The sequence below is a fragment of the Zophobas morio genome, unplaced genomic scaffold (genome assembly GCF_036711695.1).
Source record: "Zophobas morio isolate AGI-343-1 ecotype UQ-CSIRO unplaced genomic scaffold, CSIRO_AGI_Zmor_V1 ptg000016l, whole genome shotgun sequence".
Taxonomy (NCBI): domain Eukaryota; kingdom Metazoa; phylum Arthropoda; class Insecta; order Coleoptera; family Tenebrionidae; genus Zophobas; species Zophobas morio.
The window spans coordinates 1,849,934-1,875,208 of NW_026972121.1; the positions used below are offsets into that span (position 1 = coordinate 1,849,934).

Below are 25,275 nucleotides of genomic sequence, written 5' to 3' on the forward strand. Positions count from 1 at the left end.
AATCAAATAGTTGAAAAATACATAAATCGAAGGTACATAAAGTCGAAAAAACCAAAGTCACAAATCGAAAAGTCGAAAAATCGAAAAAATCAAAAATAGGAAATTCAAAAAATCCAAAAATCAAGAAAACGAAGGATCGAAAAATCTTGTCGAAAAATCTAGGTCAAAAACTCAAAAAATCTAGAATTTGGAAACTGCAAAGTCGAAAAATTGAAAATTCAGAAATCAGAACATCCAAAACCCGAAAAACAGAAATGTCGAAAAATCCAAAAACTAAAGAATGGAAAAATCGGAAATTCGAAAAATGTCAAATCCAAAACCTCGCAAGTCGAAAAATCCAAAAATTAAAATGTCTAAAAATCGAGAAATTTCAAAATGGAAAAGTGAAAAATTTGAAAAATCTAAAATTAAAAAATTGAAGAATCGAAAAATCGAAAAGTCGAACAAAGGCAAATTTAAACCTTGGAAAGCCGGAAAACCCAAAAATCGGGAATTCAAGAAGTCTAAATATACAAAAATTCAATAAATGAAAAAGAAAAGTCGAAAAATCAAAAAGGCGGGAAACTCAAAATCCGGAAAACCAAAAACTTAAAATAAACGAAGTCAAAAAATCCAAAAAACAAATCGTAAAATTAAAAAATGTCAAAATCCAAAATTCGAAAAATAAAAAAAATGGGTCGAAAAATCCAAAACCTTTTCAGGTTTCACTAGGAATGCATAAAAATCGAGAAATCAACAAATGTTGTGGAAAAATCAAAGTCAAAAAACCCAAAGATCTAGAATTTGGAAACTGCGAAGTCGAAAAATCGAAAATTCAGAAAATCTAAAACTAAAAAAAAAGTCGAAAAATCCAAAAACCAAAAATCGAGAAATTAAAAAATCTAAAATCAAAAAATCCAAAAGTCGAAAAATAGAAAAATTGAACAATCGACGTAGAAAACTGCAAAAATCGAGACATCGGATAGTCGAAATATCGAGAAATCGAAAAGTCTAAATGTTCAAAAATTCAAAAATCGGAAAAATAAGAGTCAGGAAATCCAAAAAACAAACCGTAAAGTGGAAAAACCAAAAATCCAAAAATTAAAAAATGTAAAAATACAAAATTCGAAAAATCGAAAACTCTAGATGTCAGAAAGTCGAAAAATACATAAATCGAAGGAACGTAAAGTCGAAAAATCCAGAAGTTACAAATCAAAAAGTCGAAAAATAGAAAAAACAAAAATAGGAAAGTCTAAAAATCAAGGAAACGAAAGTCGACAAATCCAAAAATTGAAAAAACTAGAACTTGGAAATTGCGAAGTCGAAAAACCGAAAATTCAGTACTCAGAAAATCCTAGATCGAAAAAGAGATGTCGAAAAATACAAAAATCAAAAATTGAACAATTGATGAATCAATAGAAAGAGAAATAAAAACATCCCAAAAACAAAACCTGTAAAGTCGAAAAATCAAAAATCCAAAAATTCAAAAATCGAAAATTTAAAAACCGAAAACACTTGAAATAAAAAAGTCGAAAAATCAAATAGTCCTAAAATCCAAAAATAGTAGCCTTATGAACATTTCGGCCCATTTTCCAACATTTTCGAAATTCAACCAGACAATTTCTTGAAGATTTCAGTCTCCAGAAGCTAACAGAATCGTCAACTGAAATTGGCAATTTTTGCGATTTTCCAAAAAAAAATTGCATTTCAAACCGAATAATTACAAAATCTTGCACTGGGGCCTTAAACACGCTATATTTTTGGAAGCAGCGGGTCGAACTCTGTAACCCTGAATTTTTTGTAAATTTTTCGGCAACTTTTTCAAAAACAAAACTTCTCAATACGAATTTTCGAAATTCAACGAAAGACATTTTCTTGACACTGTATATTTTAGTCGTAGTGTAAAATAAATCACTCATTCAGTTGCAATTTAATTACGGAAGTTTTTAATCCCACGTAAAAGGGCTTTTAGCGATCATTATCAAAGTGAAAGGTTTGAATGGATTCTCGCTGAAAAGCTGTAGATTATTAACGATATTTTTTAGCTTTGTGAAGAGATGGATCTTGTTTTAAAAATAAGGGTTATTAGTTAATGGATTCTAAAATTGCAGTCACCGGTATAAGTGATACATAAGAGTTTGTTTTTAAAGCCAATTAAAATTTGGTCATTTTTAGAATGTTTTTAAAAATGTAATTCCAAAGCCAATATTTCGAAAGCTTGCTCCGGGAATATAAACACCCCGTATTTCTGGAGTCAGCGCGTCGAAGTCTAGATCCTTGAATTTTTTCGGAATTTTTCGGCAACTTTTTCAAAAACAAAATTTTTCAAGTTCTGTCCTGCTTTGAAGATCGATAAAGTTGAAAATCACAGACCGATTTCCCTCATTTCCAATTCGACAAAACTTTAGCTAAAAAAAAGAACATTTAGCAAAATCAGTCTTATCTTAGCAAGTACTGGGCCCGCCCACCCGCCCTTTATTTTTTTAGAGGGTATGTGATTTGGCAAAAACAGTCTTATCTTATTAGCAAGTACGAAATTTATGAAAATTTCGGAAAATCCAAAAATCGGGAATTCTAAAAGTCTAAATGTCCAAAAATTGATTAATCGAAAAAAGAAAAGTTGGAAATTCCAACAATCAAAAAGGCGAACAATGTAAAATCCAGAAGTCCAAAATTTTGATAAATCAAAAAAAACGAAGTCAAAAAATCCAAAAAACAAATCGTAAAGTGGAAATATCAAAAATCTAAAAATTGAAAAAGTAAAGTCAAAAAATCCAGAAGTTACAAATCGAAAAGTCGGAAAATAGAAAAAAAAAAACAAAAATAGGAAAGTCTAAAAATCAAGAAAACGAAGTCGAAAAATCCAAAATCTGAAAAATCGGAATGCCTAAAAATCCAGAAATCGAAAAATCAAAGTCAAAAACCCCAACAATCTAGAATTTGGAAATCGCGAAATCAAAAAATCGAAAATTCAGAACTCGGAAAATCCAAGATCTAAAAATCCAAAAATCAAAAATTGAAAATCCAAAATTCCAACAACTGATGAATCAATAGAAAAAAAGCCAAAAAATTCAAAAAACAAAAACTGTAAAATTGAAAAATAAAAAATCCAAAAATTCACAAATCCAAAATTCAGGAAACGAAAACACTTGAAATCAAAAAGTCGAGAAATCAAAAAATCGTCAAATCTAAAAATAGGAAAGTCAAAAAATGTGAAAATCGAGAAATCGAAAAGTCAAAAAACCTAAGAATCAAAAAATCCAAAAATCGGGAATTCGAATAGTCTAAATGTCCAAAAATTGAATAACCGAAAAAAGAAATGTCGGAAAATCCAAAAATCAAAAAGGCGAAAAACCCAAAGTCCAGAAGTCCAAAAATTTGATAAATCAAAAAAGCGGTGTCAAAAAATCCAAAGATCTAGAATTTGGAAATTGCGAAGTCGCAAAATCGAAAATTCAGAAATCAAAAATCCAAAATTCGAAAAATCCAATACCCAAAAATCGAAGAATCGAAAAATCGGAAATTCGAAAAAAGAAATCCAAAACCTAGAGAGTAGAAAAATCCAAAGTTGAGAAAAATCGAAGTACAGGAGTCAAAAAATCGAGAAATCGGAAATTCGAAAAATCGAGAAATCGATGAATCAAAAAATCCAAAACCAAAAAAAAAGCCAATTCAAAACCTGGAAAGGCGGAAAATCCAAAAATCGGGAATGCGGAAAATCCAAAAATCGGGAATTCGAAAAGTCAAAATGTTCAAAAATTGAATAATTGAAAAAAGAAAAGTCGAAAAATCCAAAAATCAAAAGAGCGAAAAACCCGAAATACAGAAGTAGGTACAACAATTTTATAAATGAAAAAAAACGAAGTGAAATAATCCAAAAAACAAATCGTAAAGTCTAAAATCAAAATCCAAAAATCTAAAAATTGAAAAATGTAAAAATCCAAAATTCGTAAAATCCAAAAATTCTAGATATGCATCAGAAGTCTAAAAATCGAAAAATAGGAAAGTCAAAAAAAAATCAAGAAAAAAAAGGGTCCGAAAATCCAAAAATAAAAAAATCGGAATGCCTAAAATTCGAGAAACGACAAATCTTGTGGAAAAATCTAAGTTAAGAACCCAAAAATCTAGAGTTTGGAATTTGCGAAGTCGAAAAAAAGAAATGGCGAAAAATCCAAAAACCAAAAATCGAAGAATCGAAAAATCGAAAATTCGAAAAAAGACAAATCCAAAACCTGGAAAGTCAAAAAATCCAAAAATTGAAATGTTTAAAAATTTCAAAATTGAAAAGTCGAAAATTTGAAAAATCTAACTAAAATCGAAGAATTGAAACATCTAAAATTAAAAAATGCAAAAGTCGAAAAATAGAAACATCGAAGTAAAAAAATCAAAAAATCGAGAAATCGGAAAGTCGAAAAATCGAACAACCGAAAAATCGAAAAATAAAAAAAAAAGGCAAATTCCACACTGGAAAGCCGGAAAATCCAAAAATCGGGAATTCAAATAGTCTAAATGACCAAAAATTGAATAACCGAAAAAAGAAAAGTCGGAAATTCCAAAAATCAAAAAGGCGAAAACCCCAAAGTCCAGAAGTTCAAAAATTTGATAACTCAAAAAAGCGAAGTCAAAAAATTCAAAGATCTAGAATTTGGAAATTGCGAAGTCGAAAAATCGAAAATTCAGAAATCAGAAAATCAAAAATTCGAAAAAAGAAATCCAAAACCAAAAAGTCGAAAAATAAAAAAATTAAAAATTCCAAAAATTCAAAAATCGAGAAATCGAAAGTACAAAAGTATAGAAATCCAAGAATCTAAAAATTGAATACTCGAAAAAAGACAAATCCAAAACCTAGAAAGTCGAAAAATCCAAAAATCGAAATGTCAAAAAATCGAGAAATTAAAAAATCTAAAATCGAAAAATTGAAAAATCTAAAATTCGGAAAAGGCAAATTCAAGACAAGGAAAGTCGAAAATTCCAAAAATTGAAATGTCTAAAAATCGGGAAATTTCAAAATGGAAAAGTCGAAAATTTGAAAAATCTAAAATCGAAAAATTGAAAACTCTTAAATCAAAAAATCCAAAAGTCGAGAAATAGAACAATTGAAAAATTGAAGCAGAAAACTCCATAAATCGAGACATCGGAAAGTCGAAAAATCGAGAAATCGAAAATACGAAAAAAAGGCAAAGTCAAAACCTAGAAGGCAGGAAAATCCAAAAATCGGGAATTCGAAAAGTGTAAATGCCCAAAAATTGAATAATCGAAAAAAGAAAAGTCGGAAATTCCAAAAATCGAAAAGGCGAAAAACGTAAAATCCAGAAGTCCAAAAATTTGATAAATCAAAAAAACGAAGTCAAAAATTCCAAAAATCAAATCGTAAAGTGGAAACATGAAAAATCCAAAAATCTAAAAATTGAAAACTGTAAAAATTCAAAATTCGTAAAATCGAAAACTCTAGATATGTATCAGAAGTTTAAAAATCGAAAAATAGGAAAGTCAAAAAAAACAAAGATCAAGAAAAACAAAGGGTCGGAAAATCCAAAAATTGAAAAATCGGAATGCCTAAAAATCGAGAAACGACAAATCTTGTGGAAATATTTAGGTCAAAAACAAAAAAATGTAGAATTTGGAAATTGTGAAGTCGAAAAAAGAAATGTCGAAAAATCCAAAAACCAAAAATCGAAGAATCGAAAAATCGGAAATTCGAAAAAAGACAAATCCAAAACCAAGAAAATCAAAAAATCCAAAGATTGAAATGTTTAAAAATTTTAAAATCGAAGTCTAAAATTTGAAAAATCTAAAATCAGAAAATCCAGAAGTAGACAAAATAGAAAAAATGAACAATCGAAGTGGAAAACTCCAAAAATCGAGAAATCGAAGAATCGAAAAATCGAAAAGTTGAGTAAACGGGAAATTCAAAACATGGAAAGCCGGAAAATTAAAAAATCGGGAATTCAAAAGTCCAAACGTTTAAAATTTGAAAAATCAAAAATTTGAAAAATCTAAAATTGAAAAATGCAAAAGTCGAAAAATAGAAAAATAAAAAAATCGAAGTGAAAAAAAAACAAAAATCAAGAAAAAAAAAGGGTCGGAAAATCCAAGAATTGAAAACTCGGAATGACTAAAAATCGAGAACGATAAATCTTGTGGAAAAATCCAAGTCAAGAACCGAAAAAATCCAGAAACCAAAAATCGAAGAATCGAAAAATCGGAAATTCAAAAAAAGACAAATCCAAAACCTGGAAAGTCAAAAAATCCAAAAATTGAAATGTTTAAAAATTTTAAAATCGACAAGTCGAAAATTTGAAAAATCTAAAATCGAAAAATTGAAAAATCTAAAAGCCGGAAAATCCAAAAATTGGTAATTCGAAAGGTCTAAATGTTCAAAAATTGGATAATCGAAAACAGAAAAGTCGGAAAATGCAAAAATCAAAAATCGAAAAGCTGAAAAACCCAAAAATCCAGAATTTGGAAATTGCAAAGTCGAAAAATCGAAAATTCAGAAATCGGAAAATCCAAACCTCGAAAAAGAAATCTCGAAAAATCCAAAACCCAAAAATCGAAGAATCGAAAAAAGGAATCCAAAACCTGGAAAGTAGAAAAATCCAAAAATTGAGAAAAATCGAGAAATTGGAAAGTCGAAAAATCAAGAAATCGAAGAATCGAAAAATCCAAAAATCAAAAAAATTCAAAACCTGGAAAGTCGAAAAATCCAAAAATCGGGAATTCGAAAAGTCTAAATCTCCAAAAACTGAATAATTGAAAAAAGAAAAAAAAAAAAAACAAAAAATCAAAAGACCGACACCCCGAAATCCAGAAGTACAAAAATTTTATAAATGAAAAAAAATGAAGTCAAATAATTCAAAAAACAAATCGTAAAGTGGAAACATCAAAAATCCAAAAAACTAAAAATTGAAAAATGTAAAAATCCAAAATTCGTAAAATCTAAAACTCTAGATATGTATCAAAAGTCTAAAAATCGAAAATAGAAAAATACAAAAAAAAACAAAAATCAAGAAAAAAAAAAGGTTCGGAAAATCCAAAAATTGAAAAATCGGAATGCCTAAAAAGCGAGAGACGACAAATCTTGTGGAAAAATCTAAGTCATGAACCGAAAAATCGGAAATTCGAAAAAAGACAAATCTAAAACCAGGAAAATCAAAAAATCCAAAAATTGAAATGTTTAAAAATTTCAAAATCGAAGTCTAAAATTTGAAAAATCTAAAATCAGAAAATCCAGAAGTCGAAAAATAGAAAAAATGAACAATTTAAGTGGAAAACTCCAAAAATCGAGAAATCGAAGAATCGAAAAATCGAAAAGTTGAGTAAACGGGAAATTCAAAACATGGAAAGCCGGAAAATTTAAAAATCGGGAATTCAAAAGGTCTAAATGTTTAAAATTTGAAAAATCGAAAAATTGAAAAATCTAAAATTGAAAAATGCAAAAGTCGAAAAATAGAAAAATAGAAAAATCCAAGTGGAAAAATAAAAAAATCGAGAAATCGGAAAGTTGAAAAATCGAACAACCGAAAAATCGAAAAGTCAAAAAAAGGCAAATTCAACAGTGGAAAGTTGGAAAATCCATAAATCGGAAATGCGAAAAGTCTAAATGTCCAAAAATTGAAAAATCCAAAAGTCCAAAAATAGAAAAATTGGAAAATCTAAAATCGAAGAATTGAAAAATCTAAAATCAGAAAATCCAAAAGTCGAAAAATAGAAAAATTGAACAATCAAAGTAGAAAACTCCAAAAATCAAGAAATCGAAAAATCGAAAAATCATAAATTGGAATAAAAGGCAAATTCAAAACATGGAAAGCCGGAAAGTCCAAAAATCGGGAATTCGAAAGGTCTAAATGTTCAAAACTTGAATAATCGAAAAAAGAAAGGTCGGAAAATTCAAAAATCAAAAATCGGAAAGGTGAAAAACCCAAAAATCTAGAATTTGGTAATTGCAAAGTCGAAAAATTCAGAAACTGGAAACTCCAAACCTGGAAAAAAGAAATTTCGAAAAATTCAAAACCCAAAAATCGAAAAATCGGAAATTCAAAAAAAGACGTCTAAAACCTAGAAAGTAAAAAAATCCAAAAATTGAAATGTCTAGAAATCGAGAAATTTCAAAATCGAAAAGTCGAAAAAAGGCAAATTCAAAACCTGGAACCTCGGAAAATCCATAAAATCGGGAATTCGAATAGTCTAAATGTCCAAAAATTGAATAACCGAGAAAAGAAAAGTCGGAAAATCCAAAAATGAAAAAGGCGAAAACCCGAAAGTCCAGAAGTCCAAAAATTTGATAAATCAAAAAAGCAAAGTCAAAAAATCCAAAGATCTAGAATTTGGAAATTGCGAAGTCGAAAAATCAGAAATTCAGAAATCAGAAAATCCAAAATTCGTAAAAAAGAAATCCAAAACCTGAAAAGTAAAAAAATCCAAAAATTGAGAAATTTCAAAATGAAAAAGTCGAAAATGTGAAATCGAAGTAGAGAAGGCCAAAAATCGAGAAATCGGAAAGTCGAAAAATCGAGAAATCGAAGAACCGAAAAATCCAAAAGTCAAAAAAAAGACGGATTCAAAACCTGGAGAGTCGGAAAATCCAAAAATCGGAAATTCGAAAAAGAAAAGTGGAAAAATCCAAAAATCAAAAGGGGGAGAAACCCGAAATCCAGAAGTCAACAAAGTTGATAAATCAAAAAACGAAGTCAGAAAATCCAAAAAACAAATCGTAAATGGAAACATCAAAAACTCAAAAATTGAAAAATGTAAAAATCGAAAATTCGTAAAGTCGAAAAATCAAATAAATAGTTGAAAAATACATAAATCGAAGGAACGTGAGGTCGAAAAAATCAGAAAATCCAAAACTCGAAAATGGAAAAATCGGAAATTCGAAATTGAAATGTCTAAAAATCGAGAAACTTCAAAATTGAAAAGTCGAAAAAAGGCAAATTCAAAACCTGGAAAGTCGAAAAATCCAAAAATTGGAAATTTGAAAAGTCCAAATGGCCAAAAATTGAAAAATCGAAAAAAGAAAAGTCGAAAAATCCAAAAATCAAAAATTAAAAGGGCGAAAAACCCAACATCCAGAAGTCCAAAAATTTGATAAATAAAACAAAACGAAATCAAAAAATTCAAAAAACAAATCGTAATGGAAACAAAAAATCCAAAAATCTAAAATTTGAAAAATGTGAAAATCCAAAATTCGTAAAATCGAAAACTCATCATCAGATATCAGAAAGTCGGAAAGTCAAATAGTTGAAAAATACTTAAATCGAAGGAACGTGAAGTCCAAAAAACCCAAGTTCCAAATAAAAAAAAACAGAAATAGGAAAGTGAAAAAATCCAAAAATCAAGAAAATAAATCGTCGAAAAATCCAAAAATTGAAAAATCGGAATGCCTAAAAATCGAAAAATCGACAAATCTTGTGGAAGAATCCAAGTCAAAAAAAAAACTCAATGAATTTGGAAATTGCAAAGGCGAAAAATCTAAAATTCAGAAATCAGAAAATCCAAAACTCGAAAAAAAGAAATGTCGAAAAATCGGAAATTCATAAAAAGACAAATCCAAAACCTGGAAAGTCGAAAAATCCAAAGATTGAAATGTTTAAAAATCGAGAAATTCCAAAATCGAAAAGTCAAAAATTTGAAAAATCCTAAATCGAAAAATTGAAAAACCAAAGTAGAAAACTCCAAAAATTGAGAAATCGGAAAGTCGAAAACTCGAGAAATCGAACAATTGAAAAATCTAGAAGTCGAAAAAAAGGCAATTTCCAAACCTGGAAAACCGGAAAATCCAAAAAGCGGAAATTCGAAGTCTAAATATCCAAAAATTGAAAAATTATAAAAGGAAAGGCCAAAGAACCAAGAATCAAAAATCAAAAGGCCGAAATCCCAAAATCCAGAAGTCTAAAGATTTGATAAATCAAAAAAACGAAGTCAAAAATTCGAAAAAACAAATAATAAAGTGGAAACATAAAAAATCCAAAAATCTAAAAATTGAGAAATATAAAAATTAAAAATTTGTAAATTCGAAAAATCAAATAGTTGAAAAATACATAAATCGAAGGCACATAAAGTCGAAAAAACCAAAAGTCACAAATCGAAAAGTCGAGAAATCGAAAAAATCAAAAATAGGAAAGTTGAAAAATCCAAAACTTGAAATGCTTAAAAATCGGGAAATCGACAAATCTTGTCGAAAAATCTTAGTTAAAAAAACCCAAAAATCTAGAATTTGGAAATTGCGAAGTCGACAAATCGAAAATTCAGAAATCAGAACATCCAAAACTCGAAAAACAGCAATGTCGAAAAATCCAAAAACCGAAGAATCGAAAAATCGGAAAGACAAAAAAAAAGGCAAATTCAAAACCTGGAAAGCCGGAAAATCCGAAAATCGGGAATTCGATAAGTCTGAATGTCAAAAAATTGAATAACTGAACAAAGAAAAGTCGGAAAATCCAAAAATCAAAAATCAAAAAGGCGAAAAATCCAAATCCAAAAGACCAAAATTTGATAAACTAAAAAACAGTCAAAAAATCCAAAAAACAAAAAAAATAAATGTGGAAAAATTCAAAATCCAAAAATCGAAGAATCAAAAAATCGGAAACTCGAAAAAAGCCAAATCCAAAGCTGGAAAGTCGAAAAATCAAAAAATTGAAATGTCTAAAAATCGAGAAATTTGAAAATCGAAAAGTCGAAAAAAGCAAATTTAAAAAAAAAGAAAGAAAAGTCGAAAAATCCAAAAATCAAAAAGGCGAGGAACCCAAAATCCAGAAGTCCAAAAACTTGATAAATAAAAATAAACGAAGTCAAAAAATCCAAAAAACAAATCGTAAAGTGGAAAAATGAAAAATCTAAAAATTAAAAAATGTCAAAATCCAAAATTCGAAAAATCAAAAAAAAAAGGGTCGAAAAATCCAAAACCTTTTCAGGTTTCACTAGGAATGCATAAAAATCGAGAAATCAACAAATCTTGTGGAAAAATCAGTCAAAAAACCCAAAGATCTAGAACTTGGAAACTGCGAAGTCGAAAAATCGAAAACTCAGAAACAAGAAAATCCAAAACTCGAAAAAAGAAATGTTGAAAAATCCAAAAACCAAAAATCGAAGAATCGAAAAATTGGAAATTTGAGAAAAGACAAATCCAAAACCTGGAAAGTCGAACTATCCAAAAATCGAACAATCGAAGTAGAAAATTCGAAACATCGAGAAATCGAAAAGTCTAAATGTTCAAAAATTCAAAAATCTTAAAAATAAATGTCAGGATATCCAAAAAACAAATCGTAAAGTGGAAAAATCAAAAATCCAAAAATCTAAAAATTAAAAAATGTAAAAATACAACATTCGATAAATCGAAAACTTTAGATGTCAGAAAGTCGAAAAATCCAGAAGTTACAAATCGAAAAGTCGAAAAACAGAAAAAAACAAAAATAGGAAAATCTAAAAATCAAGGAAACGAAGGCTCGAAAAATACAAAAATTGAAAAAACTAGAATTTGGAAATTGCCAGGTCGAAAAATCGAAAATTCAGAACTCAGAAAATCCTAGATCGAAAAAGAGCCGTCGAAAAATCCAAAAATCAAAAATTGAAAACCCAAAAATCCAACAATTGATGAATCAATAGAAGCAGAAATAAAAACATCCCAAAAACAAAAACTGTAAAGTCGAAAAATCAAAATTCCAAAAATTAAAAAATCCAAAATTTAAAACACTTGAAATAAAAAAGTCGAAAAATCAAATAGTCCCAAAATCTAAAAATAGTAGCCTTATGAACATTTCGTCCCATTTTCGAACATTTTCGAAATTCAACCAGACAATTTCTTAAATATTTCAGTCTCCAGAAGCTGATAGAATCGTCAATTGAAATATGGCAATTTTTACGATTTTCCAAAAAAAAAAATTGCATTTCAAACCGAATAATTGAATTTTTCCAGAATCGTGAATTAAAATACTGCAATTTGTAGGATATAAAAAAAAATAAATTTCATTCGCAAACTTCCTTCATTAAAAAAACAAAAATATCTCCGATTTACTTAGTCCGATTTGCCTTTCTACTGCATAAAGCGCGCTTCTTCGACTCTGCACCCAGTTCATAAAGTAAACAATGCCGATGGTAATTACGAAATGATCGTTTTGTTTTAAGATACTCGGTTCATATTAAACTCCGAAGTGTTTGGTCTCCCAAGTACGTCCAAACTTTCAGTTGTCGTCATCCGACAAAAACGAATCAATAACGCGATGTTTTCCAACAAATTTCGTCCTACACAATTACATTAACAATATTTTAGAGGGTGTGTGCAGACTTTTTCGACAGCCAACACTTCCATCCGTTATTGTTTTTCGTAAACAATTTTTCGGGCGTGTGGGAACTTCAAAGTGCCAAAATTTACCTCGATGATGGAGAATCCACAATTTGAATTTTAATGGAAATAGCGCCTTCGCATTATTCTTAATACTACTTACCACCCCCACACAAACATTTTTTTTCACAGAGAATATTTCGCGATATTTATATTTTCGGTAAGAATCCATGCGTGCTGAATTCAGCAACCGTCCTAGAACACATTTTCTTTGCATATTTCAAACGTTCGAGCTTTCAAATTTACTTGTCAGGATACTTTACGCGATAAAAGTATTTGCTGCTTTTCTGTAACACGAGATACTCGAGTTCTCTGAACGTAATACAATATAGTTACAAAAACGCACCTAAGTACGTGCACACAAAGCTCTTTATTCTTGTTGAAAAATTTAAATAGGACTGACTCGTTTGAGCTTTATCTTGCGATTTTCACGGTGTATTTCTAGGACTTCAATATTTGTAGTTCATTAGTTTTCAAAGCGCAATAAAATCAAGATGTTAACGATAATGGACTATTTTCAATTTATTATAATATCGCAAAATTCGTGTTGCGGTTAAAATGTAATTAGCAATCTCCGTATGGTGCCTATTATTTAGGGAGTAAATATTTACTCTAACAAAGTGGTTTACACCGCACTAAATATTCTGCGACTGGTTAAATTTGAAGGTGTGGGCGGTTGCGGAAAACAAGAGTTGTTTCGCTAAGACAAACAAAATTGCGGCTGCTATTTGGGCGCAAATTTTAATGCTGTTTATATGCGTCGAGTGGATGTTAAAGTGGTTGAAAAGTAAGAGCATGTTGAACAACGTAAATAAGTTATATGCTAGTTTTCAGCAACTTCGACGTTTAAAATAATGTCAGTCTATAGAAAATGTCAAAAATCCTGGCAACACGAATAGAGGATGTCTCAAGAGTGAGTATATATAATTTCTTTAATATAATTCAACCGTCGAATTATTGAAAATGTCAAAAATACTGACACGACGACAAATGTAAAATTCAAAGTTGTCGATAACAATAAAACCGCGAAAAAGAATAAAATTAAGGCTGTTGCATTAATATAATTCAAATGTCAGTCTATAGAAAATGTCAAAAATCCTGACACCACGAATAGAGGATGCCTCAGAGTGAGTAGTATATATAATTTCTTTAATATAATTCAACCGTCGAATTATTGAAAATGTCAAAAATACTGACACGACGACAAATGTAAAATTCAAAGTTGTCGATAACAATAAAACCGTGAAAAAGAATAAAATTAAGGCTGTCGCATTAATATAATTCGAATGTCAGTCTATAGAAAATGTTAAAAATCCTGACACCACGAATAGAGGATGTCTCAAGAGTGAGTAGTATATATAATTACTTTAATATAATTCAACCGTCGAATTATTGAAAATGTCGAAAAATTCAAAAACCAAAAATCGAAGAATCGAAAAATCGGAAATTCGAAAAAGGACAAAACCAAAACCTGGAAAGTCAAAAAATCCAAAAATTGAAAAATGTTTAAAAATATCAAAATCGAAAAGTCGAAAATTTGAAAAATCTAAAATCAGAAAATCCAAAAGTCGAAACATACAACAATCGAAAAATCGGAAATTCGAAAAGACATCTAAACCTTAGAAAGTAAAAAAAGACAAAAATTAAAATGTCTAAAAATCGAGAAATTTCAAAATCGAAAAATTGAAAAATCAAATCGAAAAATTGAAAAATCCAAAATTGAAAAATGCAAAAGTCGAAAATAGAAAAATCGAAGTAGAAAAATCCAAAAATCGAGAAATCGGAAAGTCGAAAAATCGAACAACCGCAAAATCGAAAAATCAAAAAAAAAAGGCAAATTCAACACTGGTAAGTCGGAAAATCCAAAAATCGGAAATGCGAAAAATCTAAATGTCCAAAAATTGAAAAATCTAAAAGTCGAAAAATAGAATAATTGGAAAATCGAAGTAGAAAACACCAAAAGTCGAGAAATCGGAAAGTCAAAAAAAGGCAAATTTTTGGACTGCAACGCCGGAAAATCCAAAAATCGGGAATTCGAATAGTCTAAATGTCCAAAAATGGAATACATAATCGAAAAAAGAAAAATCGTAAAATCCAAAAATGAAAAATGCGAAAAACCCAAAATCCAGAAGTCCAAAAATTTGATAAATCAAAAAAGGCGAAGTCAAAGAATCCAAAGATGAAATAATTTGGAAATTGCGAAGTCGAAAAATCGAAAATTCAAAAATCAGAAAATCCAAAACTCGGAAAAAAGGAAATGACGAAAAATCAAAAAACCAAAAATCGATGAATCGAAAAATCGGAAATTCGAAAAAATACAACTCCAAAACCTGTAAAGTCGAAACATTCAAAAGTTGAAAAGTCCAAATATCGAGAAATTTCAAAATCGAAAAGTCGAAAATTTTTTTCAAAAAATTAAAAAATAGAAGTAGAAATCTCCTAAAAACGAAACATCCAAAAGTCGAAAAATCGAAGAATCGAAAAGTCGAAAAGAAAGCAAATTCAAAACCTGGAAAGCCAGAAAATAAAAAAATCGGGAATTCGAAAAGTCTAAATGTCCAAAAATTGAATAACCGAAAAAAGAAAAGTCGGAAAATCCAAAAATCTAAAAATTGAAAAATGTAAAGTTGAAAAATCAAATAGTTGAAAAATACATAAATCAAAGGAACGTGAAGTCGAAAAAACCAAAAGTCACAACTCGAAAAACCGAAAAAACCAAAAATAGGAAAGTCAAAAATCCAAAAATCAAGAAAACAAAGGGTCGAAAAATCAAAAACTGAAAACTCGGAATGTCTAAAAATCGAGAAATCGACAAATCTTGTGGAAAAATCAAAGTCAAAAAACCCAGAAATCTGGAATTTGGAAATTGTGAGGTCGAAAAATCGAAAATTCAGAAATCAGAAAATCCAAAGTCACAAATCGAAAAGTCGGAAAATTGAAAAATCGAAATGACTAAAAATCGAGAATTCGACAAATGCTGTGGAAAAATCTAAGCCAAAAAATCCATAAGATCTAGAATTTGAAAATTGTGAAGTCCAAAAATCGAAAATTCAGAAATCAGAAAATCCAAAACTCGAAAAAAATGTCGAAAAATCGGAAATTCGCAAAAAGACAAATCTAAAGCCTGGAAAGTCGAAAAATCCAAAGATTGAAATGTCTAAAAATCGAGAAATTCCAAAATCGAAAAGTAAAATTTGAAAAACATTAAATCGACAAATTGAAAAATCAAAGTAGAAAACTCCAATAATAATCGAGAAATCGGAAAGTCGAAAACTTGAGAAAGCGAAGAATATAAATATAATTTCTTTAATATAATTCAATTGTCGAATTACTGAAAATGTCAAAAATACTGACACGACGACAAATGTAAAATTCAAAGTTGTCGATAACAATAAAACCGTGAAAAAGAATAAAATTAAGGCTGTTGCATTAATATAATTCAAATGTCAGTCTATAGAAAATGTCAAAAATCCTGACACCACGAATAGAGGATGTCTCAAGAGTGAGTAGTATATATAATTTCTTTAATATAATTCAACTGTCGCATTATTGAAAATGTCAAAAATACTGACACCACGAATAGAGGATGTCTCAAGAGTGAGTATATATAATTTCTTTAATATAATTCAACCGTCGAATTATTGAAAATGTCAAAAATACTGACACGACGACAAATGTAAAATTCAAAGTTGTCGATAACAATAAAACCGTGAAAAAGAATAAAATTAAGGCTGTCGCATTAATATAATTCAAATGTCAGTCTATAGAAAATGTCAAAAATCCTGACACCACGAATAGAGGATGTCTCAAGAGTGAGTAGTTTATATAATTTCTTTAATATAATTCAACCGTCGAATTATTGAAAATGTCAAAAATACTGACACGACGACAAATGTTAAAATTCAAAGTTGTCAAAAACAATAAAAGCGAGAAGAAGAAAAAAATAGGGGATGTCCCAAGAGTGACTATGTAATTCCTTTAATATAATTCAAATTTCAATTAATTGAAAATGTCAAAAAATATTGACACGACGAAAAATGTAAAATTGTTGTCAAAAATTTTATTATAATGTCCAACATGCCAAAGAACAACAAACATAGAATGTCATACTACATTTTATTTATTTAATATATAAAAAAATAATAAATAATAAATAAATAAATAAACCTTTATTTTCTACAGATATATATTACACAATTACAGAAAATATAAATTATGGTATGTAATAACATGACACGTTCAAATAATAAAAAATGCTAAATATGACGAAGAAAATATCATCAAACATAAATTATTATCAGTTAAATTAATTTCTATTACCCAATGTATGTAAGACTCAAAACATCCTGAACGTGCTCGTTATGTTAAAATGCGAGCGCAGCGAGCACGTTCCGGTTTCATTTAAAAAAATATTTATTGGTGTCCCTGAGAAGCTAAATTATTAAAAACTATTTTGCTGTTTTTTTTAAAAGGTGAATTTGTGATTACTAATATCTGTGGGACTCAAACATTTTCAATGGGCTTGCAACGCTCGTATTTTAGAGGTTGATTCTTGAAAAATCTATTTGTAAAATGCGAGCGCAGTGAGCACGTTAAGGTTTAATTGAAACAATTGTTTACTGGTGTCACTGTGAAGCTAAATTATTAACAACATTTTTGCCGTTTTTTAAAAATGTGAGTTTGTGATCATTAATATCTGTGGGACTCAAACATCCTCAACATCAAAGACCAATTCCTAAAATGCGAGCGCAGCGAGCACGTTCAGGTTCCATTTAAAAAATTATTTATTGGTGTCCCTGAGAAGCTAAATTATTAACAACAATTTTGCTTTTTATTTAAGTGTGAGTTTGTGATCAGGAGTATCTGTGGGACTCCGCTCGTATTTTAGAGATTGGTTTTTCCAAAATCAATGCCTAAAATGCGAGCGCAGCGAGCACGTTCAGATTCCATTTAAAAAGTTATTTATTGGTATCCCTGAGAAGCTAAATTATTACAGTTTTGCTGTTTTTTAAAAATGCGAGTTTGTGATCACTAATATCTGTGGATTCAAACACCCTGAACGTGCTCGCTACGCTCGGATTTTAGATGTTGCTTCTTGAAAAAAACAACCTGTAAAATGCGAGCGCAGCGAGCACGTTCAGGTTTAATTTAAAAATTATTTATTTGTGTCCCTGAGAAGCTAGATTATTGTTAAGAACTATAATCTAGCTTCTAATCTAAGGAAGATCTTAAACGTGCTCGCTACGCTTGTAGTTTAGTGGTTGATTTTATCCCAGAGAAATTACAAACAACTGTGAACTGAAGTTAAAAAAATAGATTTTTTTATTCAATTGATCAATTTTGTTTATTTTAGTAGACAGCATTTATTCGTTAAAATTGACATGACGTCACCAATTTTTTAGGAGGGAGTAAACGCGTAAATTGTGATTTAGAAGATTATAGCCAAGAATGTAATACTAAACAGGTCATCAGTATAATCTCTTATTTCGTTCTACTGCAACAAACCACATAATTGATAATTCTGTGGTTCAGATTCCTTGTCTATTAATCCTCCCACACCAAAGATTCCCATCTTTTGCCATGATTCCAAGATCATTGACATTAGTTTGACGTTTCTGACGTCACTTGGCACACTTGATGTCACGAAGAGGCGGCACAATTGAAACACTGGTGCTCGTTTTGAGAAATTTTATCAACAACATCACACAATAGTCATTATGCTTATAACAAATTATTGCAAATTCATCCAACATGTAAGTCAGACTGGGGTTTATCAAATGGAATGTGAATTACGCAAATCCACAACAGAACACACAGTAAGATCTATAACTTCCCTTTTTTATATCTTTGACGGGCTTGCGACTTTGTGTATCTCGGTGTGTGAGTTTTGGCTTCCTTTTCTGAAGAGTTCTCACTTTCAGTCTCGTCTTCGTTCACTAGAAAACGCGACTATAGTTAGTTTTGGGATTTTATAATAAACTTACTCAAGTCTAGAGGTGGGTCTAATAAACCGTCTCTTTGGCACCTCACGTAATACCGGTAGGTTTTGGCGATTCCGTACCCTACCATCGCTATGACGATGGTAACGAAAGCCATTAGAAGGGGGTGCTACAAATATTTAATGTAAATCAAGCTTTAGTGTCACAATACTGACTCACGGTGGGTTTATGGGTGAAAATACAATCCGCTATTACAATAATCACACCCACGACAATCCCAATCCCTGCCCCCAACCATGGAATCACCTCATCGGCTTTGCGCTCCTTCAAAATCTCCCTCTTTGTCCTATTTAAAGCGTCAATTAGATTTACATCGTCGGGTTTCAGTTGAAGCGCTTTTTGGTACGATTCACAAGCAGACAAGTAATGCTTAGTTGTATATTCTATCTCAGCTTTACGAAAATAGCCCTACGAGACACAAATTAAAATCAGCGCTAGTTTAACTAGTAAAACTGTACCTTGGGCCACATCGGGTTCAGTTTTATGGTTTCTTTGGCATCTTCCATGGCGAAATAATACTGGTGCACTTTTAAAAAAGCAAACGAGCGATTACTATATAGGGTGTAATTGCTAAGGTCCGATTTAATAGCTTGAGTGTAATACAAAACTGCCTCTTCATACTTTTGATTTTTTACAGCTGCATTTCCTAGTTCTTTTAGGGCTTCAGGTGAATTCTAAAAGGTCACTTTTAATCATTAAAGTCAAAATGGTAATAATCGAACCTCATCCATCCCAAAATTTGTCTAAACACCGGTATAATTTGTTATATGGTACGAATTTGACGCATCATCACGTAAACATAACCTAGAAATGCGCGCACTTTGACGTAATTTCCAGTGGCGTAGCAACTCCAATGGCGTAACACACGTAAGGATCGTCAGAAAAATGGAAAAGAAAAGACGAATTCGGGATGCTTTTAAATATATTGCATAGTTCAAATTTACAATAAAACATAATGTCGTTATAAAACCCTAGCCACTTGAATACGAACTGGACATAATAATCTACCAGCACTTTGACAAAAACAGACTGGTCACAATAATATATACTTATGTACAGGGTGATATATAACATAGATCAGTTCATAACCGAAAATCGACAACAGACCAAGCTTGGCAACAAGTGGCACGTTTTACATAACAACAGAGAGAGAAAGAGAGCAATCAATGCACTCAAAAACATGTTAGTCTACGTACGGTCACTGGAATTACTCATACAAACAAGACCAACCAAACCAAACAACCAATGAACCATTTCTTTTATCACATTAATCCACGTGTCATGTAATTGATTAATAACATTCAGGCGCTTCAACAAAAATTGAATTTTTTTGTGTTTTTAAATTGACTCGGTACGTATAGAAATTACACAACCCCGGACTAACGACATTTAATATTTTTTATTTTTTTTGGTTTTCATATTTGCTTTGTCTCAAAAAAAATAAAATAAAATAAGCGAGAAGACAGAATAAAGTTGATTAAGCATACTCTAACATATTAATATATATGTAATAATATAGATACATGGTACTGTATATATATTTATGATGAGTCAAGGTCAGGCCAGGTCGTCATCGAAGATCATATGTACAATCACAACCACATCGCTAGAGTGCGATCGACGGACAGTCTGATTGGCAGGAAGGGCACTGCTACTGGACAACATAACACTAACTAATTCAGCGGAATGAGCGTGGTCATCACAGTTCAAAAATAGTTTAATATAATATTTCATTGTCTAACTACTAAATCTCCTAAATTAGATCTATTTGGATGTTCAGAATGACGACGTTCGACAACAAAACGTAGGTGCTGAGATCAAAGTCGCAGTGAACAACCAAAACTCGATTTTCAACAAAAAACGACGCCGAGAAACTTGATAACGTTATCTATCAAAGTACAAACATTTAATTTCGGTTATTAATAATCCCCATTGTTAAGTGTTATCGTTACGATTGCTGTACGTGAACTCAAATAGAATTAAGATGACGGCGCCTACTATTTGGTTTGTTCGAACGCGTCAATCTACATCTGTGCCATACAGACGGCAGATGTTATGGCTACTGAACAACGAATGAGATTATAACACAACATCGCTAATTTGATCAGAGGTGGAAATTATTTTGTAACAACAGTAAAACAAGACGACGTTAAAACTACAATAAATAAAATCGCCACAAAATAACTTCGCCGGTTAAAAGATTAAACTAATAAGAGACGAAAATGGAAAAGATGAATTACAATTTAGAATATCATCGTTACGCGTTTGGCACAGTATCAGTAAATAATTTAGTCCAGTGGAAGAATAACAACAAGAACGGAAGATCTTAAGACAACTATGAGATAACGAGAAGTGTGTATGGTAACTGGTTAAAATGGCAATACTGCGTACAAACAAAGAGAATAAAACGACAACATGCATCATAATATACAAACTTATTACAACAAGCAACAGAATTTCGGTGAAATGTCAACAATTTCCGTGATAACTGATAATATCAAAGCATTAGATCGGTTTCTAGGTAGTTATGGCACAATGAAATTAACCAAATTACCCGATTTAAATGCTTGCGATAGAGCACAGTGGCATCAGATAACAAAGATATGTATAGTCAGTAAATAAATTAATAACTAAGTAGATATGGTATTAAGTTGACTGTTCTCGTTTCAAATATGACTTCAGATATGTTTGAGATTTAAGCACTGTGCCATTGACGAGGGAAACGTTTTATTTAGACTATGTTAACAATCAATCTTTGATGGCGGCAGAGCACACCCTCATTCAGGCAAACGAAATTTTTTTATCACATTTATTTTGAGCAAAACCGCTGGAAAGAAAAACGATAAGTATTCCGCCGAACCAACAAAAACAAAAACCGTCTCGTTCCACACTTACTTGATTGTGCTGATGTTTCTGCATCCGTCTGTTGTTGCGTTCAAAGAGTGATTGTATCAACACGTATATTACAATAAACAAATTAACCTATACAAATCTAAGTAATGCACTTGACATCAAAATTAATAAATAACGAATTATCAATAAGCAATAATTACAATATTTTCAACGACAATCTACCAAAACAGTTACTTAATTCCTCTCTTGTTCCTTAAGACGAATACAAATATAGACTATATAAATATGACTTCACTAGACACTTTTTTTACTTTTTTTTCTTCTATTTTAATGGGAAACTTGTATTGTGGTTCGTGATGTTAGTATTGAGTCGTCCGATGGCAGGAGTCCATAGCAATGTGCCGGGGCGTGAGGCCTACGGGCCACGTCCCAGGGTCAGTACTGGTTATTTGACAAGCCCTGATCGTACTCCAATACCAGCCGTTTTATGTGCGACAGCTTGTCGTGCAGATACTGAAATCTCCGCTTTAATTTCTGGTGCTCCAGATCTTTCTTATTTTCATTGTATTCCCTAACGATTTGCTTTTTTAGATCCTGAAACAACGACAAAACGAAATGTAACCACAATAAAATATGTAATTCCTAGACACATAATATTACAATTATGGGAAAATTTATTTTCCCATAGTCTGCCAGCTACATCGCCCGATTTATCTGTCTGTGAACAGCGAAAGAATCTAGCCTACACCGATGTCAACTGGCATGTGCGAAAATGGTTACTCCTTTTCTCACCTGTTCATTGTTCGCTGGTTTCTTTTTATCAGAGACATATTTAAAGTTTTACATATTTTCAACAATTAGCAAATACTTGCAAGAAAAAACATCGCTATTGAATATATACAGATGTCTGCCTCTGATATGAACAAAAGAGTGACTCGTTTGCGATAAGCGGTTTTCGTTTATTTATCTTGACAGGGAAATGGAAATTATTACACTACAAAGTTTCAACTTGCAAATCCAATTCAAAATCAACCGTAAAAGTTATTTATTCAAAATTAATGATCTTTAATCCCAAAATATCACTATTGTAAAATTAATCTGACCTTGTTTACCTGAAAGTACCGCCCTAATCGCTTTGAAACGAAATGTTTTTTTTATTGACTTTATCCCATTTTGGTACCTTCTTTCGCTTTTCAGTAAAATACGATCAATTTTGTGACCAATTTCAAACATTTATGTTTAATGTAAGAAATATCATGATTTTTACACGCTTCATCTAACAAGTTGAAGCCATTATCGCTATGCTGATTTCTTTCACATAAATTAGAATCGAGTACACCGGGCAGCCAAATTTATGATCATTGTTAAGAAATTCTAAATTGAATACTGAAAGCAACTTGAATTCTTCAATTTTTCATTTTAAATATGTAATAACAACTTCTAAAAATTTTTATTTTTTCAATTTTAGGCTTTTTAATTTTTCAATTTCTCGATATTTAATGTTTCAAATTTTCGCTCTTTTAATGTTGCAATTGCCAAGATAAGACTGAACAATATTTAGAGTAGTCACTGGAATGGAGAGGGGGTGGGTGGGCGGGGCTCCTGCTTGCTTATAAAAAATTCAGTAAGAAAAAGTTAAATTTAGCCCCGCCCACCCACCCGTTCTTTTTTCTTCTGAAACAAGAAATGCATTTTTATCGCTAATAGTGTAACAAAAAAATAGGATTAGCGTTCTTTTTTCTCCTTTTAACACCCCAGGTCCTATTAGTTTCTTTCCACTTTACAGAAGAACAAATAATTCACTCCGCCCACTTACCCCGCCTTCATTTTAGTAATTCATTGGATGTGGTCTGAATGAAAGGTTGATCTTATACTAATGGGCAGAGATAAAATCGTTAAAATGAGAATAGGATGGGTGGAGCTAGTACCTGTTAAGATAAGACTGATTTGGCATTTAACATTCTCTAAAAAAAAAAAAAAATAGAGGGCGGGTGGGCGGGGCTATCATTTGCCAAAATAAGACTTTACAATTTGACTTTTCTATAATTTTTTGATTTTTTTTTCACTTTTTCGAATAAAAAATAGAAACATTGCAACATTGTAAATTTGAAAAAATTAAGAATCAGGAACATGAAAAAAATAAAAACTAAAATCGAAATATTGAAAATTTGAATATACAAAAAATCTCGATAATAATTGTGTAAACGAAATTAGCATGGTGATAATGGCATTAATCCGTTCGACAACGCATGTAAAATTCATGATATTTCTTATGCTAAACATAAACATTTAAAATTGATCGGATTTTGCCGAAAAAGTAAAAGTTCTAGAGTTAAACGCACTATGCTCAATGTTTAAAAATTCAAATTTGAATATCGAAATATAAAATTCGACTTACTTTAAACCTGGGACTAGAAGCGTCTTCTTGCTTAAGCATCGATTCTAAATTGACAAACCTCCTCGAAACCTTCTCCACAATTCCGTGCAAGTCCTTGTATTCGGCGTAGTCGGCATTGAAATCGGCTTTGAACCTCCGCCTCTGCTCGGCATCCTTGATCCTGGTGTACTCCCTGCAATCATACACAACCCGTTACGTCATTTCAACACCCAAATTTGTCTTTCTTACGTTAAGTAATCCGGGAACTCCGAACTGCTGTCCACGGCCCCGCTCTTCACTCGCACCGGCGACACCACCATCGCTCCCCCCACGCTCTCGTTGTTGCCTATCGCCTCCGATTGGCTGTCCGGACTCACCCTCACGCTCCTCTGACTCGACGACGTCACCCTGTCGTACTTGCCCCTTTCCTTCTCCTTGCATTTACCGTTCGGCACCGGGGCCCCGTTCGCGTACCCGCTGTCCGTCTTGCCCGTCTGCGGCGAGCCGTTCCTACAATCACCCGCGCCACCCCCGAAAGTCTTTTCGCGGCCGATGCCGTAGCTTAAACTATGACTATCACAAGAACGCTTCCGGTCGTCGCCGTCGTCACTAAAGTTCCGCTTGTCGGCGTACGGCGTCACGTAGCCGTTGCTCGGCGGATATCCGCCGTTCGGCGTCGAGTAGCCGTTGCTGAGCGTCGGCGACTCCCTGCTGCGGGGGTTCATGTTGCTGGCGTCCCGCGAGTCGGTGACGGGCCGCCGCTGGCTGTTGTTCTCCACCGGTGAGCGGTAGGTGGGTTGTTCGGAGGGCTTCCGGTAATGGGAGATGCGCTGGCGCTTGGTGGGCAAGCCGTCCTGGTTGTCGTAGTAGCCGGGCCGCTTGGACGACGACGTCGTGATCGGCGGCGGAGAGCCGGGGTGGGTGCTGGTCGGGGACTGGCCGCTCCCGGAGCTGCCGCCGTCGCTGCTGCCCGGAGGGGTGAGGTTCTGGGGCTTCCGTCTACAAATAAACACATTGCCTTTAAGGAGCTCCACAGCATAAGGGGACACTTTGGAAACTGTATGGGACAATTTATAAATTTTACTTTCACGTTTTTTGGACGTTTCATGACCCCTAGACTATGAAAAATAGGTCTCTTGTTTTGTATGTGGTTTACGAATCCGTGTTCTAGACATCTAGAATTTTGGAGAAATCAAAAAACACCTGCTTTGGGTTAATTCTCAAATAATCACCTTTATTATAAAAAATATCGTGAGCTTTGCAAGTTTCGTCTAACCGATTAATGCCTCTTTCACCCCTATCGTCTTAAATAAACCTTACGCTCCTATAAAACAACATAAGGTTTATTTCACAAACTTGATCATCTTTTCGTGAAATAAACTCCACTCCTGTTTAAATTAAAGCATACCAATGCATCTAAATTTACCGATTTTTTAAAATATCAAACACTCGTGGAAACAAGTGCCCGATAACGTTATCTTGTTGTCGTTAGGTAACAACACATTAAAAGACACGGTTTTCATTTTAGACAGGTTTTCTCCAGTTTCCAGGTGGTTTTCCAGGTACAATAAAAAAAACAATGTTTAAAATCGAGTGAAAAATAATTTCCGGCACTCTGTTATTGATTCAACATCAAAATGACAAATTATGCACTTGAAAGCAGATCAATATTCAAGGCCAGACGTTATCTGACTTTCAAACCACCTTATTAAAAATTGAAAGATTCA

General features: G+C 31.8%; 2 protein-coding genes across 2 annotated transcripts in view; both read right to left on the reverse strand.

Moving 5' to 3' along the window:
- Window positions 1-17,993: 17,993 nt before the first annotated feature.
- Window positions 17,994-19,148, reverse strand: LOC135129531 (hsp70-Hsp90 organising protein-like). The gene is made up of 5 exons (XM_064056697.1): window positions 19,041-19,148; window positions 18,777-18,992; window positions 18,478-18,726; window positions 18,304-18,427; window positions 17,994-18,255 (listed from the first exon to the last, which is right to left on the reverse strand). The coding sequence occupies exons 1-5, from the start codon at window positions 19,047-19,049 to the stop codon at window positions 18,143-18,145; spliced, it is 711 nt and encodes a 236-aa protein (XP_063912767.1). The 5' UTR covers window positions 19,050-19,148; the 3' UTR covers window positions 17,994-18,142.
- A 74-nt stretch (window positions 19,149-19,222) lies between these two features.
- LOC135129530 (RNA polymerase II elongation factor Ell-like) overlaps window positions 19,223-25,275 on the reverse strand; it is a 134,521-nt gene continuing 128,468 nt past the window's right edge. The window contains exons 7-9 of the mRNA XM_064056696.1: window positions 23,798-24,547; window positions 23,570-23,741; window positions 19,223-21,765 (exon numbers count right to left, since the gene is read on the reverse strand). Of these exons, the coding sequence (XP_063912766.1) occupies window positions 21,607-21,765; window positions 23,570-23,741; window positions 23,798-24,547 (1,081 nt within the window). The 3' untranslated portion in view covers window positions 19,223-21,606. The remainder of the gene's footprint in view (window positions 21,766-23,569; window positions 23,742-23,797; window positions 24,548-25,275) is intronic.